Here is a 20725-nt window from a genome sequence, read left to right as displayed (position 1 = left end):
AAACCACTGCGGCCTCTGAAGAGCATTAAATAAATTATTTGTAAAGCTTAGTAAGACAGAGTAAGACTAAAGACAGAGAGAGCGAGCGCGTAAGACAGAGTAAGACTAAAGACAGAGAGAGAGAGAGCGCGCGTACAGAAAGTGAAACAGCATCAGTAATTAGTTATTTTACTAATCATCCTCTAACTCAATAGAATGAGAATTACAGTCAGGTGCTCTGGATGAGCCTTTCTACAATGTGTGTCCACAAAAAAACAAGGACTCCGGTGGTTCTATGTTGTTTCCTCATGTATTGTACTAACCTGTTCTGAAGAGCAGCATAGTGGGCCATGCCCACATGAACAACTGCTTTAACTCCCTAATTGATATAGAGGGGAGAGAGAGAAGAAAAAAAAGAAAAAAGAGTGAAGAATTAGGGGTTTTCTTTCCAGTTCTATCTCAGATGTCCCTTTGGGTCAGTGACTAGCCCCTACCCTACCTATTTCCTTATCTGACAACGTAATACAGTAGCATACCACGTATAAAAGGATGGATGGATAAACCAACCCAAATATTTGCACCAGGTAGTGGTGACAATGTTTAAATTACTCAGCTTACAGATTTTTGGTATTCTTTAGGATCATGGTATTCAGCGAACATCTGGTCATACAATGAGGTTTTCCTCTTCTCTCTGCCTGCCTTCCTGCAAGGAAGAAGAGCGCGCCGTGCGCCTGAGTATTCCCCTCCCTAAGAGCCATATGGGAATGTAAAGGCATTCTCTGAATTCATTACCCTGCCCCACAATACGATTCCGTCTTTGTACGGGCAAGAAAATGGCTGTTAATTTATTCCTTATTGCTAATTTGAAAAGGAGCACAAACACAACAGTTCCATTGCAGACACTTCTACCAAGGGTGTAGTTTAAGTCCAATTATGTGCTATTAGTACATTTGCTCTTTGTTCCGGTGGCATATTAATTACATGTCTGGTATCTGATAATTAACACAATTATACTCTTTATTTTCCACTTTCGTTAGACAATATTCTTGCATTTTATTCAGATAAGTAATTTTCTGTAGGTAAAAGGAGCCAAATTATTACATACTAATAAAATCAAGCAATGGGGTTTTTAAGTGAGCTTATACAGAGAAGTTCCAGCAGCATTCTTCAGCAAAAAGAAAAGCAGATGCTCTCCTGTTGGGCTGCAGTCTATCGCAGAGACTCCTAAAAGGAAACCAAATTACAAGCCTCCAGTTGTGTATCCAGCATTATAATCACTGGCTGAAGCAGCAGGGCCTTACGGACTATACTAGTACTGCCACACATAGCTCTTCCAGCAATGTCACCGCTGCTGTTCAAAGGCTCACCGTTACCAAGACCTTTAATCTCCCACTGACATCCATGAAACTCAATGACGTTTAGCAAAAAAAGTTACAAAGGGTTAACCAAGATGGTTTACAATTGCACAGATCATCCACAAATGAACACTTACCAGATATTCCAAAGAAATATTAAGGAACAAAACAAACCAAAAAAAGCTCTCTTAAAGACAATAAGGTGGGTAGATTTGACTAAATTAAGTAGGTATAGATGTACTGCACAGACACCTCAAAGATTCCCCACCCCCCCCCGGACAAATTATTGTTCCTCTAAAAACAAGTTACTGTTTCTCTAGTTTTCTCTAAAAGCACATCTGAATCTCCACTCGGTCTCACATGCTGCTATGGCTAAAAAAGCCACACTGTGGAAAGAAAGATACCCAACGGTTTCCTTCTGTAAGTGGTTGGTTGGGAAAGGAGGAAAAGAAGCAGCAAAAATATTATGTCTTCCTGCAACAGGGCAGAAACTGAGTAGAAGGTTGTTCAGCAGTCTGCCCCCCAAATCCCTGGTGTCCAGATCTCCAGTGGGTCTGGCTGCAATACGGTTGTGCGTGCAGCAAACAGGGGGGTCACCCAGCAAAATGAACGTAACTCGCTCCTTCCCAGAGACAGCAGCGGACATTCATTACTTACTGCTATCTGGTACAAGTTTTACCAGCAAGGAAACCCGAGGCTTGTTTATGATGGCAGATTGCCTTTAACTGTGCCTGCCTCCGTTACTGGGGATTCCCCCCCCCCCAGTTGTACTGCACTGCCTTCAAGTCCCTCGGGGAAGAAGGGAAATAAAACCTCAGCAGGCAAATATTAGTGTTGAAAAAGCTTGCTCTGCCTTTCCTGAAAACACCATCTGGAATATTTTTTATTTTGAATGGTTGACTAGTAGACCAAAATTATCTAAGGGCTCTCTGAAGACAGTTTTTTATTTTATTATTGCCTATGCTGTCCAGAAACCACAACAATCCCCCAAAACTGATCTTAGAACCCAACTGCACTGATCCTATTCAGAGAGCACAGAGCTCTTGTCCTAAGTATTTGCAAAGAAAAGATTTTGAGACAGGACAGGGCTGCTCTGTTCTCTTCCTGATGACACCACTGACATTCTACCCACAGACAAGTCTCAATCTCTCTATACCTAATTTATCCTCTCAATTTAATGCACCTTGCCTATGCCACAAGGAAGTAGTAAGACTTCATTAACTGTTTGTAAAGTACTTCAAGATCCTAAGAGGAAAGCCTCTCCAGAAATTCAGAGTATTATTATTTTCATTAAAAAGGCAGCATTTATAAATTCCCTGCTATTAAGTGACCATATATATCATAAACAGCCAGTCCCAATTTCCAAACAAATCTTGAGAAGCACAAAGTCTGATACTATTTTAAATACACTACGCGGTAAGAAATATTTGGAACCAAGAATATTACACAAGAACACAAACATGTTACCATGATCCCTACTTGACTGTTCATTGACTTTCAGTCAATGTCCAGATTTATCTGTATTTTCTTGAGAATGCAGTTTGAGTAAAGATTGTAAACTCTTAATACTACAGCCTAGAAGAAAGCTATCATGTTTAACTTTTTTTCTGGTATTCATGGCCTCATTATTAAACTGTATTTAAAAAATTACAAAGGTACAGACTGCAAAGCCGCTGTCTTTCCTGCCTAAATGCAGATCTGTTTTCCTGAAAACGTGCGACACTTGTTCGAGCAATCGCTCATCTGCATCAAATGTTTAGTCTTCGGACTTGTGCTTGAAGTAGCTTTAGAATCTATGTAGGGCATGGAGAACTGGGAACAGCGGAATGCCAGAAAAACAGATTATTCAATATTTGATTCTTTCTTCAGTACTACTCCTTTCCAGTCCTTGTAACCAGTCTAGGAAGCTGAAGTTATACTACTATGCTACCATATTCACATGAGAAAAGAAAACTAGCACTCAAAGGGGAGATGCAATTAGCAGACCAAATCTAATAATAACAAAGACAAGCAGGCACACCACCACTGCAGGACAGACAATCAGCACTGGTCTTCCCATTGTCAAAACTCATTCTATTGACATTCTCATGAGGGACACTGGAAGAAAGGTCAGCATAGAAACTAGTTTATGAAAGGCACTGGAAATGAGCCTGTTAGGGTTAATTGTAGGCTGTTCATAGGTAAATGAAATAAAACTATCCTGCAGCAACTGAGAGACTCAAAAACCAGATGGCTCAAAAGACAGAGGGTCAGAACTCATTTTTCTTCTTCACCCCACATTGCCCAGATTTTCTCCACAGCTCAGCCTTTTAAAACCAAGGCGTTTTTAAACATTTGCCCACCTCTCTCTTTTAATAATTGTCTTAAAAAAAACAAATAAAGGTCACTATGTTCATTAGCGGTCTATACAGAAAGCATTTAGAGTAAAGGCTTTTTCTTGCCCATGCAATTCTATTTACCAGATTTATACTAAGATCCTGCTGTGCAACGCACATCATGCAATAGGCCTGTAACAAGAATCACGTTATGTCTATCTGAGGCTGGCTTGCTGGGTCAGAGTTTCAGGCAGAGGGACTGATTTAATGGCATAAGAACCTAGGTTCAAATTCCCAACCCACTGGAAACAGTTTTGAATTCTCACAAGCTTAACTCTGTTTTTTATCCTTCTGTAACATACAAATATCAGACTACTAAGGTTAATTCATACGTCACCCAGCTTGTATATGCTTTAACTACTTAAGTCCTATCGGTTGGGATTGGACTTCAAAAATAGCTGTCCACAACTTTCTTCACAAGTGTGCTTAAGGCTCCCTAGTCAAACTGCCCACTTCTTCCCCTTAATTGTGCAGTGTGCTGAATGGGTGCTCAGTGGGACTGTGTAATAGGTGCCAATGCTGCAGCCAAAGTCCTAAGAACAAGTCCCCCTGTTTGCACAGACCCCAGTTTAAATTAGTTGGTATCAGGGAATTGATTTCCAGGATCTGGACCATGGATTATAAGTTTCCCAGATCTCCCTGGATCTTGAAGGTGTAATTTGAATTTTCATCATGCAATATTAGATTTCATATCATTACGTGCAAGTGCCTCCTACTCCTGAGAAAACAGTGAACGGCATGGTGCTGTAAATGGGCCCAATCTTCCTGTCTCTGAAGCTGATGTGAACACTATTATTTAGATGTGGAAAAATGGGATCAATTTTACTAAACAGTTCTTCTGAGACAGAGTTCTAGTTGCCATATTTTCCATATCACATAGGGTTTTTAAAGACGACAAAAATAAGCTAAAAACATGCCATTGTTTGTCTTGCGATTGGCTTCAAGCAAACTGTTGTTCTTCTACTTGTAGAATCTGACATGAACTCCTCTCCACTCCTGGCCTGCTCAAATTCATCACATCTGGCAATAACAGTCTGCAGCTTTGCTAGACATTTCCCACATAGTCTCAAAGCATTTCACACACTGATATATTAAACGCTTCACAAACCTCTGCAAGGCACGGTCAATACCTTTACTGTCTAGCTGCTGAAGAAAATGAAGTTCCTGTATATCAGTCAGAAAAAGCGTCTGGGACAAAAATTTAGAATTGATGCAGACGTCCCAATTTCTGAGGCTGTGTTTTAGCCACATAAACTATCTCTGGTGCTTTAAAAAGTCCTAGCTTCTTCCTAGCAGTGCCTTGGCTATTTAAGTCACAGTCTCATCAGACAAGAGTGCAGCTAAATCCTTTGTCATTTCACATATTTATTTCTATTCTGACAGATACCAGTTGTGACCCTTCCTTGCAGTAAGCCGCTGCCCTCCTGGCCTTCACTCTAATTGCAGATTTGCTAATCATGTTTTGATCACCCACCCATCTAATCGCTGCCTGCTGCAAGCCACAGACCCAGCCCTATTTTCAGTGAAGAAGAGCATAACACACAAACACAACGCTTCTCGTTCCGTATGGAAGGGATCAGAGGATTAACAGGAACAGTCAGCCCTGATTAATGCTGCCGAGTGAGAGAGCTAGCTCCTTGCCAACAGCAGGGAGCGATTGTCTCCCCATGGGGAGCTCCAAGGCAGACAGTCTCCCTACAAGGACACGTCTGTCTGTTTTTAAAGCTAGATGCTGCTTTCCATTGCTACTCTGCAACAGAAAGGAGGTTAAATGCTGACAGCAAACCGTCCTGGGGTGGGAAGGTTGTGTTAAAGAAGTGGAATACTGTTCTGGGAACATACTGAAGATAAACAGAGGTTTGTTTCTATCACTGGCTCAGCCACCGACCTACCAGCAGTAGGAAAACAGCAGAATTCTGTTCAGTGGCTTTTGTATAGGCTGGATAGGTGTTATGAACACTATTAACCTTAAAAGGGAGCCAGCAGAGCTGTATTGCCTTAACAAAGCAGGAAACAAATAAACACTCGAGAGCTAAGGCTCATGTACCCAACAGAGCCAACATCACCATGGTTTGTACTCAGCGCAAAGGTAAGGATGTCCCCCCCACCCCCAACCAGCCTAATATATGTAAGTGAATCTCAGTGATTTAGAATAATTACCCCATCCCAACATGCGCTGCTTTAATGTATCCATTAGATTGTTGACTCCATGTTTTTCTCTACTCAGTGAAGGAAGATAAAACATCTCCAGTGAGTTCTTTTGTAAAGGTTATACGCCCACTTCTTCCACGGGATCAACTTCTGCTGGACCCAACATGATCTCAAGGACCATCCTACTACCTAGACAAACATTCAGCAGCCATGAATTTCCATTCCACCTGTACCATTTAACATTTCAGGTTTTCTCTTGTTTTCAGTATGGACAATGAGCCTCTGATGTAGGACGTCTTACCTTTTCTCCTTCTGGTCTATCCGCTATTCTTGTGTGTCTGTCAAAAGTGAACCAGCTGAATAAGTGGAATGACACACTGCCTTCTGCAAAGGAAGCGGGGGGGGGCTGTAAATCCCATGTTGTGTTAAATGACTGAAGTACAGCACTTTGCACTGCGTTCTAACAGCACACGTTTCTCCATGTTTACTGCTGCTTCAATGATACATTGCCCATTGAGTGTAAGTAAAGAGCTTATGAGACGAGACAGGCATATCATCCTGTCTGAAGCTCAGCTTACACAGGCAGCTTCGCGCAGCGCGAGGAAGAGCCTCTGGGCATGACTGGTGTCTGTGTAACATTACGTTAAAATACAGCTCAGGATAGGTCAAGTATTTATTGACCTGATCTAAAAATGAGTGAGTGCCCAGTTTTCACCAATTTGAACAGAAGGTATATGACGACAGCTAAAATTCCAGAGGCTTTGCAATGACTGAGGAGTCCTCAAACTGAGCAAGATGCACAGGAGGGAGCTAGTCTTTCTGCAACAGAGTAAACAGCATAAATGGAACGATGTGACATCTTTTCCATTTGTTAAAGCCATGATTTATGTAGAAGATTATCACATGCCATTCTACAGTCCTAATCCTAGACCCTGAAGTAGCAGCGTAGATTAGAGTTTTTGAGCATTTTCTAAAGTAATGTCACTAGTAACCAGTGAGACATCTCAGGCAGAAAAGATACTTGAGCAATGAAGGGGAAAAAAACCCTAAATATCTGTAGAATAGCCATTTTTTTCAGTGAAAGGCACACAAAGCCACACATCATACACTAGATACGCACAAGAGAGTTCAGCATTAGAACATCTTCATACCCTTTTCCCTCAAGCATCTCTGCTCCCTTTGCTGCCCAGCTCCCTTTCTGCCTGACAGCTCCTTAATCACAGTATCTCTGTCACATGCATAAAATATTATTTAACCTCCAGCACAGAGGAAAATGCGTTTATAACCTACTGGGTTTTCCCCTTTAATCTCTCTCTTTCCCCCCTAACTGCTCCCCCTCTCTTTTTAGTGGCTCTAAGCAAGAATGGTGCTAATAACCTTCATAAAGATTTATTCAGGTCCAGACAGCAGCCAGCTCTCTGCGCTCTGTCAAGATAGGAGACTAAAGAAACACCACACATGACCTCTTCTTTCTACCCAGGTGGCAGGACACACTATCCATCAGATCACAAAAGCAGCGTGGCCTCTCCTGCAAAGATGTCAGTATGTGTCATTTTAGAATTACAGAACCAATTTAATTGTGGCTGAAGCTCAACAAAGTCCCTACCCAATCCTGCAGGCTGAATGTTGCTTATGACCTCTAAATGATATCTATCTAATAGTACTTGTGTTTCAGAGGTATTTTTGTGGCTTTGCTCTGCAGCAACCTGACAGTTGAATTTAACGTTCCTTCCGTCTGAGCTGAATTCAAGGTGCTGACTTTAAGCTGTAAGCACTACCAGGTCTAGGATCTTACTATGTCAAAGACCTCATTCTCTGTGATCCATCTCACCAGTACTTAAGCCACGGGTGCTTTTTCTGACAAATTCTCTATTTAAACCTCTAAGGACAGAGGAAAGGATGTTCTCTATAGAAGGATATGAGCTGTGAATCTTTGCATACATAGCAGTGTTACCATGCTAGTCTACTATTTACTAGAGCAGGTACATACCTGAGCTCTGCTGGTTTTGGTGTCTGCAAAACCCTTAGAAAGCCTTTCCTGTTTGTTACTGGTATGTGGTTAATCTAAACACTTTTCAGTTATCTACGTCTTGCCTCCTCCTTTTGACAATGGCTCTGAAAGTGAAAAGATTTCATTTAATTCCCTGCACTGCTCCAATCCTCTGACATCTAGATTTTGCTACTTGGGGGGGGGAAGTAAAAATGATCATGTAGCTACACTAGCGAGGATAAGTCCAAATGTCCCATTTAGTTTCAGAAGACTGTGACCTCAAGGCCAAGGCTAGACTAAACCAAAAGGCTCTACTGTACGCCCATATGGTACAAGCAGCTAAGCATGCTATAGAACCAGCATGCAGCACAGCTCCTTTTAGAGGGAGACTGTGAAGTCTGGTGCTGCTGGCGAGGCAAGTCAGAAGCCTAAGATTCTGTCTAGTTTAATTACCATCTTTCTCCAGGCTCAAAGAAGCTTATGAGAATACAACAGTGAGGCAGAATCCTCCTCTTATGCTTCCACCTACAGAAATTCATCCGTTCCTGACCTGCCCCTATCTTCCTCCTCACCCACACCAGAGATTTAGCAGAATCTAGCCACTAAAAAATAAACCATAAAATAAGAGTACAGACTGTGTTGTGAACCGTTCTACTTGCACAAGAAAACTTCATGCCTAGCTGTGACCAGGCATCAGGCACACACTTCAGGTATTAACTGCAGACATCGATCAGGCGACACATAGTTAATGTCTGTCTGCTCCAGGCACTTGAGATACATGACAAAAGACTGAAGGAAAATGCTTCGCTACCACTGTCCATTCCAATCACGTTCAATGCAATTTACACTGTGCCCTCTGATTAAGAGGTCACAAGCAAAGCTGAAAATGGATTACGGTGCATAGTCAGCAGCAACACAAGCTTCTATGTCATTCCATGATCAAGTAACTTCATGCATTCTCCTACTTCATGGGACAAATGCGTGTACGTAATAAATAACATCCAAAGCTGCTCTCTTCTGAAGCAGCATCCTTCCTCTGAAATCATGGAAACTTTCCATCCCTTCACACAGTTAAATAAAACAAAACCAAACCCCAAAACCATCAGTGACAAAGCAGTGAGACCATCGTAGTCTTACCCTACACTATAAAGATGATAACTAGTTCCAGTGCCATATTCCCTTGCTACTGTAGTTGAACACAGGGCTCCCGTTTGCAAACTAGACACGATTAAGCTACGTTTCAGTTCCAGTCACAAGTTGCTCCGCGGTCTTGGACCACAATTATGCATTTAGCTTCTCTGAAGGAACAGACTAAGGGCAGGAAACAAAAGCGACTTTTGAGCTCTAGTGGCCGCTTAAAACAAAACCCCACAGGTCGAACAGCTAGAGAGCAAGTTTTTTGAGCCACGTTCTTATTCTGGTGTATCTCTACATCAAGCCTTGATGTGAACTTGTATTATCCATGCTCATCTCACAAAATCCCCCTCTTTTGGGGAAAGATATTTTCAGAACAATCATCCTTGCTTCTTCATCAGTTGGAATACTGCAAGCATCAGGAGAGTTCTGAGTTACAGCCATATCTGAGAAGAGTAGCAAAATTACTTTCACCTCACTGCAAAATGGGAATGTGTTTTATGGACAACACGTGGACTACGGTGTAAACAGCAAACTCTGCATGCTTGAATAACTTAATTATGATTTGTGTCTTTCGAAATTTGAAATTAGCTATACAAAAGTGGTGTGCAGTGCAAGTGAAACACAGGGAACTAACTCTTCACTTGGGGCTAAAACCCTAACAGTTAAGCCAAGAAAACTATTAAATACCTGTTCAAACATAAATCTAGCTAAATGGGTCCCTAATATTTTAAGAGTCTCAACTCAGAATGCAGACTTAACCTGCGTTACATCTCAACATCTCATTACATCTGGATTCAGCTCAACCAACTTAAAGTAACAAGGTGAATCAGAAGTATTTTACAACCCTAGAAAAAAATAGTTATTAACCACCTGTGTTACTCACAGAGTGGGTAAAGGGCCTTTTTCTCTAGGGGGGGTCCGAAGAGCTCGGGTGCTGGGTAGCAGTGACATGCACAACACATGGGGAGAGCGTGCTTGCTATGCACTGAGTGAGTGTCTCCAGCTGCTCCCATCAAGGGTACAGACAGGATCATCTTCTGACCCCGCGGGGATTACTGCATTTGGAACTGCATCAGGAAAGGACAGCAATAATAATCTAAGGTGAAAAACTAAAGAAAAGTATAGATGCATGAGTCCACATCTGGGTTGGAGTTAGTATTGTAATTGTTAAACAAAGCTGAAAGTTTATTTTCTGAGTTTCACAGGCCTCTGGCCACAGATTAGCATTTAGTAGCAAGGAGCGTTAACCTGGAAAATGTCAAGACAGCAAAAAGCTCCGTGCATATAACTATTTCATGCCAATACATGAGGCAGCTTGTAAGCAGGCCAGGTTATAAAGCTTCAAAAAAAATTTTCTCTTTTCCAAAATAAACAATCCCCAAAATTGAAGCGCTTCGGGCTACAAAGGAAACTAGCCAGGTTGTTTATAACACACCGCAGGAATTCTGCTTAGGGCAAATCAGCTGCAAAGAAAATGAAAGCAGAGCTCAGAAGACAGGAGGTGATTTCTTTTCTTTGTATGGGAACCTACTACAGCCTGACGGGGAATAGATCCAAGCTCCTCTCCTACCTTGGTAAGTAATAACAATGCTCCTCCCTGTTACACGGCACTTGTCTATTTGTAAAGCTGTGAAAAGCATCAGCAGCGAGGAGGTTTAAAGGAAACTGTAGTGCCAAGTGTCTGTATAGACTTGCTGTATTTACACAGCAAGCGTAAGGCAGATCTGGAAGGAGAACCACAGCAATCCAGTGACCTATTTACCGCAGCTCTGAAGAAGTCACAGATAGACAGGATACAAAATCTGCAGGATGCAAGCACTATAGCAAACTGATCATGCTACACCTGAGGCTGCGAGGAAAAAAAGTCTGTCCAGCAAACACCCATCAGCACTATGCCTGCCTCATGATTACCAAAATTTGACACATTTTAACACCTTTAAAAGCTAGTTTTGTGCAAGGCCATTCATATTGCATGAATTTATTGAAATAATTCATCCAGGCCTAACTGACAGGATCCTTAATGCTACCCTGCGGCAGAAGGTGAAATAAAACAGATGAAAACACTTCACCTAAAATAAATTAAAAAATAAATTTTATCTCCTGTCGATGCCGTGAACAGGGAAGGATTTGCCCTGCATACAACACACACCTCTGACCGCAGCACTGAGTAACAAATAGGGCCAGTTTCATTCGAGGGTTGAATAGGTTGATGCTGAGGCTAGATGTATACCATATTGCTGTCAGTTGATTTAAAAATCAACTGCATTCAGCGAATACCCCACCAAGGCAGCAACTGTGCAACACTTCAGTGCTCCTGTTACTCTTACACCTAAAACAACTATTCTGCAGTTTTAACAAAGCTTCTTAAAAGCTCTTTATTACCAAGCAAGCTTTGGAACACTTTGTTACTGATGAATAACAGCAAGAAAGAGATGCTTACTCACTAAGGACTCTTTCTTTTGGAGAGACTGAATACAACTGAAGATTTCTTAAACCTCTAGAAATTGTTCTGACTGCACTGTTCGCTTCTGCTGGTCCCAGTGCCTCGCAGCCTTTTTTGCTGTCAGCTCTGCCACACAGTCCTTTAGGAGGCAAGAGACCAAAAAGAAAGCTTAAGGACTGATCCCAAAGTAATCCAAATCATACATTCCCCTCATTGCCCAGGCACTCAGTATGTCTTTCATAAAATAATTTCTAACACCCGTTACATATATTTGATTCAAAGCTTTCAACTTTTGGCTTTTATTTTTTTTTCCTCTTGCATTATAAAACACTAATAACTTTAGACATGGCACTGCTGTATTCTTGTAACAGATTCTCAATAGCTATAGAAATTTATCCCACACGTGACCCTGAAGTCTGATTTAGGATGATCTCTCCTATAGGCGGCAGGGGTCTTTGAATTTCATGGGCCATTTAATCTTTAGCCTTCACCAGAACTATTTAGGCTGCTGGTGAATTAGAAATATAGACCTTATGGAACTGTAACAGATATAACGGTAAAGCGTTAGAAACTTTCACACAGGCCACCAAACAGCCAAGAGAAGGAGACAACTTACAGTAACTACTTACCTTAGACAGAAATAGGAACAAAAAATCTGAAGTGCTTATTTTATTTTATTAGTGGTCCAGCTTCTTTCAGGCAATAGCTCCTTCCAAAGTGTTGCTGTGCCACCAGCTCACATGTTCTGTTACTCCAGGGTTTATTTTAGGACCTGGGAGAATCAATCTAAAGGCCTATGTGAATGGTGGAGTCTCATTTTCATTTACAACGGGCAATGCTCACAGACACAATGACCTACTGGCAATTACAGCAATTGCTACCCATCTGGAGAGAGATGAGAAGAGTATCTGATTCAGCTCTAAATCTTTTCCTCAAGCTCTGGAAAACAGAGTGTGTTAGGAGAGGTAAATGATAAGCTTGGTAAGAGAAGTACAACAGCACATTTTGAATATCTAAAGGAACATGTCTCCCAAAAAGACCACCAAAAGAACGTGTGCTTTTTTGGAAGATCCCTCTAAAGCTTTTACGCTCCCTTACTGAATGCCTTAAGCACTATTTGGTTGATAGTTGAACTATACAGCCTTTTCTATTTACAAATGTATTTCAATTTAGATCTATACCCACCTCTGACCTCTAGAACATTGGATTTCTTGTTTTTATTAGTAGTGGTTTGCTCGAGAAGGCAAAAGCACAAAGGTAAAGCTAGAGAAATTTGTACGTACAATAAACAAGTCAACCATGCTGATGTACTCTGTGCAGGTTTCTCTACCTCCCAATTAATCCAGGCTCCACAGCGGTAATAGGGATTTAGTTTTCATAGCAAGAAGATAAATACTTAGAAATATAATTCAAGGGGAATATTGGAAAGCCCTCTTTTCCACTACTTTCTCCCTGATTTATATATGAATTATTTATTATAAATCTTCCAGCCCTGGTTTAAAGTTAAGAAATCACCAGTGGGGAGGGGGAGAGCACACAGGTAACAAAGCAAGCACAAATACTCTCAAGAGACTACGTCTCCTTCAGTTTCTGAATCCCAAATCCTGTTGTTATACAACACGTTGCCTTTTCTCAATATATCCTTCTCAACATACTACTCAAGACTCCAAGTTTGGAGCCTACATGGAAGTCTTCCAGAAAGGTGAAGCAAGTATTTTCCATTTGGCAGTTTAACAGTATAATAAATCAATAAGAAACAAGAGTAGCTATTAAAAACTGTATTTTCGTTTCTGAATCCCAAATCCTGTTGTTATACAACACGTTGCCTTTTCTCAATATATCCTTCTCAACATACTACTCAAGACTCCAAGTTTGGAGCCTACATGGAAGTCTTCCAGAAAGGTGAAGCAAGTATTTTCCATTTGGCAGTTTAACAGTATAATAAATCAATAAGAAACAAGAGTAGCTATTAAAAACTGTATTTCACCCCCCAACAGTTACATTTTTAGTGAAAAGATTAAACCACATAAACACTTCACTTTTCGCCTTGAAAAGATTTAACAGGTCAGAAGTGCCATAGATACACATGGAGGATGCATGTTAGCTTGACAATGACAGGCCACCACAATCCAGCCCATTCATTCCAGCCAGCAGCCAGAAACACACGTATCCCCTTAAATTAACCCTTTAAGGGCTGCCCCCCTTTGCACCAAAGTTAAAATTAAAGTGCCTCTTAGGCAACCAGGCAAAAATTTAAAGAATCTTTTGGGCTCATTCCTGGTTTATTTTAATAAAGAAATTTCTTATCCGGCCCCAACCAACAAGGGTAAAAGATTTACTTTCACATTGAACTTTACAAAGCTGCAACTGAATCAAAAGGACCTTTTTCATAAATAGATGTACAGTTGTTCTCATTACAGAACACTTATTTGCTCAAGATAATTTCCCTCCTTGTGCTCACAAGTCCGTTCTTCCTTTTGCGTACATTCCATGGTTTCTCTCAAGCTTTTTCCCCATTCTGAGACCGTAACAGCATCCTGTCACCGTAATTTCTCGCCATGAAAATGGTCATCACGTCACAGTCAGATTCTGGAATTGTTACTTCAAATAATTAACAACCATACGAAAGGAACCAGGAACAGTTGAATGGTGTTCTGCTTTAATAGATTTTGAAACATCTTGAAGTCAGTGCAACCCACAGGAAAATCTAGAAGTATTGTAAAAATGACCTGCACATATGAGAGAAAATGAAGTGCTAGGTTTTAGGCAGCAGCGCTAGAAATTTTATGTGCAGATTCCTGAACAGTCAGTGCACTTCGGGAATTTCACTGCAGGATTTTGAGTTTGTAAATGCGCGCGTGTGTGTTTCAAGGCCCTACAACTACTAAGAGAGTAAACCTGAGAGTGTCACCTGTACACTCGCTATTGGACAGCTTAATGCAGCACTACTGCCTCTTGAACAGTGCCTAAAGAAAATGGTATTATCTTAGGATCCAGATAATTTCCGTATCACTGAACAGTTGCAAGGAGCCAAACCACGTATAATTTTTCAAGTGACTAGAAACTTAGTTTATTAAAGCCCAGTGCAAGCTGGATTTAAGTTAACGATCATTAATTTTTCCTTATGTGAGAGCTAGTCTTGTGCAGCAATTAAAGGGTTAAAGTGGAACTATATGTAGTATTTTAAACAAGTTCACATATTCTCTATACAAATTTGGCAAATTCACGTCACGGCCATAGATCTCATTCTTGCAATTCCTGCAAAATATCTACAGCTCCTCTGTCAGAAGCAAAGAGAGAAGCCACCTGAACAGCCAGGTCTACCAGGAGTTCAAGGTACAGCCCACGCAGCAGCACAGAACGGCTGGTGATCTCCATGTCCCAGCTTAAACAGGTAGACTTATTGAACTAAATATGCTTTCGACACATGCTCCCAAAAGAGCTTGAGGCCACAGAGCAGATGAGTATGGAAAAACTGATTGCATCTGAAACACTGCAGCCAATAGGAAATCAAAAACATGATTTCAAAGCCAATCAAAAAACCAAAACAAACCCCCAAAAGCAAGCATTTATATGTGTGTAGATGTAATAAATATTGCAAAGCACATTTGTCTTTTTCCCCCAAGTCAGTAAGTATAAAGAAATAACCAATGCACCAAAACATCAGCTTTCTGCAATGAAAATGTTGAAGTCAGCAAAATACCTGCAAGCTAACTGAAGAGAAAGCATTTGCATTGTCAACCAATCACAAGTTGCTTCCAGTTCTATGCAGCCAAATCAAACCCTCTTCAAATTCACAAGTTTGACCTAAATAAGCACCACAGCATGAAAAGCTTCTTTAGAAGTAGGATGTCAAGAGACTTTCTTTAAAATATAAAATAAAATGCAAGATCAAAGGTTTTCATTGGTCAAGTTTGAAAAATGGTCTTCCTTTAGCCAATCGCAGCCTCTCCCTTTGAGCCAATCAAAAATACACCTTTAGGTTTGTCCTTAATTAACACAGCCCAGCTGAGTAGCAAAAACTTACAGGAATGGATGGCTGTGAGATGCATTCTGAGGGTTGGGCAAAGGGAAACAAAATTACAAAGGAGAAGGAATACCAAGGAACAATTAGGGTGGGCAAAGGAACTTATTAATGCTCAGCCATCCTCCTCTATCTTCAGGAATCTCACTGTCCTCTCCAGTTCTGTGTTGTTCAGGTGTCCTGTAGTTACTGTCTTCTGTCTTCCGTCTCTGATCTGGAAAATGCCATCACAACATCCTCAGCACCTGTAATAACAATGGATACAGGAAAATGTGTGCCATAATTACTTCCTTTAAAGAACAGTGGATAGATGCAGTATCCAAACTGTTATTCTACACATCCATAAAATGAATAGGAAAGGAAAAAGAGGACAGAAAGAAGAGAAAGCTGTGTTTTCTTATTTTTCTGGGACTGGAACCTGAAGTGGTCTAAAGATTTCAACAGTAGATTTAAAACGTTCCTTTGCAAGCCTAAGGAAATCAGTTTGTTTTTAAAGAAAACCAAGACTTGATTTCACATATTTCTAAGAAGCAAGAATTAAAAAAAAAAAAAATTCATATGATTGTCACCGCAGGCATGTAGAGATAATCTCCCCTCCCCCCCCCCCCCCACAAACTCTGGCACTGCATAACAGACTTACTGAGCTTCTCTGAAGTATGAGGAACTCAACTGTTCAATAAAACTTGTACTGCCCTATGCATCACACTGTCCTTTTTAAGTGACATTTAGACATGCATTATCTTTACATCTAGATATTAATTACTCTTTGCTTTTAAGAATAAAAATTGTTTTACTAGGCCAGCTGAAAGGTTTTTGATCCCCCGCCCCGAAAAATCACTTAAACACCCTTTATAAACTAACATGTCTTGAAAACGTTCCATTCTCTAATGGAAGTGCAGTATTTTCAAACTGAAGGCTTCCATTTGCCCAGGGAACAGATACAGCTTTGCTAAGTAATGCTTTTATCCCTAACCTGAAGAAATCTTTTCTGTAAGAATTCAGTGTGTGGACTGTCTCAGTTATTGGATTTTTTTTTTTTCTTCCCCAATTGAGGCGATCAACTGTGTATAATTACCGTCAAAACTCATGTCCCCTAAGCACAGAAAGATGTTACTACCTTCCTGTAACCATCTCCAAGTCTTTGCAAACTTGTGTGGTCTTTCAAGTGGGCATTTATAGTAGAAAGACCTGAATGGCTTGAGAATCGTGTCTGATAAAGGCTTGTAAAGAACATTCCATGCTAAGCTCTCATGCTTCAAAAAGATACCTTGAGATCTTCAGAAACAAAACAAAAAAAATCCGTTCTCCGGACTTCCCAACTATAGAGCATGGCCTAACAGGCACTTAAAGAGAAATGTCTTCAGGACAATATGGAAATAAAAATACATCATACAGTAGTGTCAAAGCAGTGGTTTAAATCAATACCTCTAGTCTAGACAAGAACTGGAAAACAACCCTGAAGGGCCGAGTGCAGTATTTTTAATTTCTGGTAAAAATCTGATCCCCAAGAAAGTCAGATAAAAGTAAATGCTTTCTTTCATCTGTAGATCCTCTAACAGCATTTACCTAACTGATTAGAAAGTATGATGAATCCTCCAGTCACTATGTAATTTCTAAAAATTATTTCCTCCATTCAAATGATCCTAAGTGTTTAAGTGCAACAGATGACTCTCAATGACCATTCTGGCCTTCATTAATTAATTTGGTCTGCTTGGGATAATTTTGCTTATTAAGTTTTTCTTCAAAGCTTCTATTAAAGGATTAGACAACAAAGCAGAAAATGCCAAAAGCAACACTGACTGCCTGTCCCATTCAGGTAACTGATCAGCTCTACAGAATTCTCTTACTGGGGTTTGGAAAGTTCAAATTCAACTTGGATGGAGCATCAGCATGTAAAAATTCTCCAGTCTTTTACTTGAAGCATATCAAGAAGCAGATTTCAGCTTTGTGCCCCAAGCAACTTCTGCCTTATCACCTGCATACAAGGTAAAAGAAAGACGACTAATAAAAACTCATCTGTTATCATTAGATGAATTCCATTTCTCAGTTATCTAATTTGCTCTTTAGTTGCGATATAGAAGGAAAAGTGGCCAAAAAATGGGGGAGAAGAGAAGGTTGTAAACTCCCCTTGCTAATATCCTTAAAAACTAAATCAATGCTTATGAAATGCAACTACATTTGTTTTTATACACTTCACAATTTATTTGTTATACGTACTCAAAGGAGGAAATATTAAGGACCAAGCAGTAGTTTGTTTTTCATATGTAGGACCCCTATCATAGAACTACATCAAAAACTGCTCTGATGCACCCTCTTGCCAACACTCAGAAGCCCTGCAGCCATCTCCCTTTTCATCTCCTCCACAAACTGTTTTTTCCCTTGATCAGAACATAAATGATATATAGCACTAGGATCAAGCTCTGAATTAACAAGTTGCCATGTTTTTTTTTTTTTTTTTTTTTAAAACACATAAGAACTACTAGCCTCTGCAAAAAGAAGGATTTTATTTGCAAGGATCCCAAAAAACACTTCTATGCTAAAAAGAGAAGGGAGTAACGGCACTTAGAAGCATTAAGAAAGCAAGTGCACATAAAGCACCACCTCTGCCACTGTATTTTACATGCATCCCCCTTTAAAGTCGAGGAGGCTTTGCTATGCAAGTCCAGAGCAGCTGGAGTAGCCTAGCAACCGCAAAATCACAGATGACGTCACATTAGCACAAGAGATGAGCTGGATTACTTAACAGATGTTAATTGTTTTCCTGGGGTCTCCCCTTTCTACAGTCTAAATATGAAAAAAATTCTTACAAGCATCCTTACAAGTTTCACGCAGAAAAGGAAATTTCATTCCAGATAATCGTGCAACCCCATAAACACCCAGGTATTTCCGCCTGTCCCGAACAATTCCGGCTTTCAGCACTGTTCCTATGCACAGCCCACTCTGCCGAGCACACAGCCGTTTAAAACACATGATGAGCAAAAATAGCTTTCGGCACAAAGGATGCTGGGAATTCTGCAGTTCATTTTGGCTTTCACAATCAGAATAGCTGTCGCTGAAGGGCAGGTTCACACTCAGCTAGCTCCTGTTCTAATTTTCTGGGCCCACCTGGCACAGCTTCAATACCAGTATCACTGTCAATATGAACTTCTGGTAACTTGCCGTTTGCCTGGACTTTGACTAGGAAAAGAGACGGGAGTACAAGAAATAGAGCTTGTCAATACAACAGAAAAAGCCAAATGTCAGAAGTGTGTTCTGTTTGGAGGAAAAAGCAAGAGTACAATAAAGAATACAGCGTAGAAGTGTGGAAAATGCTTAAATACCTATAGTATTACTGAATTATTATTACGTGCATCCTAAAGGAAGAAGTAGAACAGTGGATGGAGAATGGGTCTAGAATTCAAGGTTTTGGTCTTTCACAGCCAAAGCTAACTGCACATTCAGTGTGCAGTACCTTTGTTTTACCACCAATGTAATTACAATAACTACAGTTTTAAAGTTACCTGAATTCATGAACAAAGTGCATGTGTTTTTGTGTTTGGTTTTTTTTTTTAATCATATCATCAAAAAGCATGCTCCCTCTCTGATGTTCTTTAGCACTTTATAATACATAGTTTCCCATATGGTACTTTTTAAATTAATATGGGCAATCAGTGCAAGAACCAAGGTGGGCAAACAATTCGGTAAGGAAAGATTACAAATTGTGTTTGAAAGGATAATCATTGGACTGAAAAGGAGATTACGACTGCACTTTCTCAACGGTTGGCCTTTGCACCAATTTTGCTTAATACTTTCATAAATGATCCTGGAACAGAAAAGTAGTCATATACTAATGAAATCTGATGGCAATACAAAGTTAGAGAGTTCCGCCAAAACACCAGGGAGAAGCAAAACAAATATACAGGAATGAACAGGAGAGCAGTGAAGACCAGAGGTGGCAAAAGGGGTTTAGCTATTCATTTTAGAAAGGAAGGGGAAAAAAAAAAAAAAAAGATTAGAAGTGATGTATTTCTATGTCTCACGGTACAGTTTTAAACAAGATTAGTAAAGAATGGATTTTATACACAATTCTGAATAGTTTTATTTCCTGCTCCCTCCTCAGTTCCTTCTGTTATTTGGTAGAACTGCCAATGTTTTCATTTGCAGAAATTACATGCAACCCAGCATTTGCAAGAGCCTCAGGCAATTGCCTTTAAAAAGACAACTTGATCTATCAAATGAGAGATAATAATACCTTCCAGGTAGACAAGTAAGTGGGTGGGTAAACCCGAAGGCACAACACCCAACAGAACAACATCGTGCAGTAAAGACTCAAGCCCATGCCGATTTCTTTTATTCCCACATTAAAGGTCCAACTTTATCCTTAGTGAGGTGATACGTTACTATAAAGAGGAAGACATCCTTTGTCCAAACAACAGCAGCCACATAGAAAGTTCTTGCAGGCTATCAAATCTGATGCTAGCATGAACAGGACCATCTACTTCACACCAAAACCGATGGTTCCCAGACAGTGTCAGCCCAGTCACTTTCAACACATGTATCGGTTACCCTCTGGGTGTTGCACCTCGTGGCCTTATTTTATATTCACTAACAAAAGAGACAGTTCGTTATTCAGCACTTCTCCATTCTTCACGAGTGCTGTGACCGGAACCAGTTTGTTCAGGGGACTTGCAAAAAGGGAAGATACCTCCATGTTTGTAAGCCAAGTAGTTAGGTGTAAGATAACAATGCCACAACCTCTTGAAGGGCGGTAAGTCCTACTGGTTTTAGCTGAGCGTTTCAATGATCTGAAAACAGAATGGAAGACTTCTCTGCTGAACTCGAGTAAGGGTAAGAGCACAGTATGCAAATGAAAGGGGCACGCTCATCAGTGCTTTCAACCTTCCAGAAGCCACTTATGGAGCATGATTATTTCTGAAGATGTCCTGCAGCAAAAAAAGCCTGGGTGACATTTGTCCAGAAAAAGGTCATCTGCATCCACATTTCTCAGCACAAAAGCAGGTTTTGTTCAAGTCCAGTCCTACAACCCAAACTATCCAGAGCTAAATGAAACCAATCTAACAAGTCTGCTCATTAAGCAATTCTACAGCTGCCTGTGCTCATGTACAAATACAAACATTTCCAGAGAATAGAGCAGGGGTTTCTATGTGGTGAAAGGAAAGCAGGGATTAAAGTACTAGTGAATAGAGCGTCTGCTGCAGCCCCACTTGGCTCCCACAACGGATGTTTTCTTTCTAATCAAGTAAAAAAAAAAAAAAAAAAAATCTTTACACT

The 20725-nt window shown here is 40.4% G+C and overlaps 1 protein-coding gene across 3 annotated transcripts in view; it reads right to left on the bottom strand.

Annotated features, from left to right (window-relative positions):
• Positions 1-13395: 13395 nt before the first annotated feature.
• CTNNBIP1 (catenin beta interacting protein 1) overlaps positions 13396-20725 on the bottom strand; it is a 29719-nt gene continuing 22389 nt past the window's right edge. For all 3 annotated transcript variants that reach the window (XM_009289655.2, XM_009289657.2, XM_009289656.2), the window contains one exon: positions 13396-15699. In XM_009289655.2, the coding sequence (XP_009287930.1) occupies positions 15641-15699 (59 nt within the window). In that variant the 3' untranslated portion in view covers positions 13396-15640. The remainder of the gene's footprint in view (positions 15700-20725) is intronic.

This window comes from Aptenodytes forsteri, unplaced genomic scaffold (genome assembly GCF_000699145.1).
Source record: "Aptenodytes forsteri isolate BGI_AS27 unplaced genomic scaffold, ASM69914v1 Scaffold61, whole genome shotgun sequence".
NCBI classification, from domain to species: Eukaryota; Metazoa; Chordata; class Aves; order Sphenisciformes; family Spheniscidae; genus Aptenodytes; species Aptenodytes forsteri.
The sequence above is the reverse complement of the archived record's forward strand: the minus strand, read 5'-3'. Positions and strand labels throughout refer to the sequence as shown.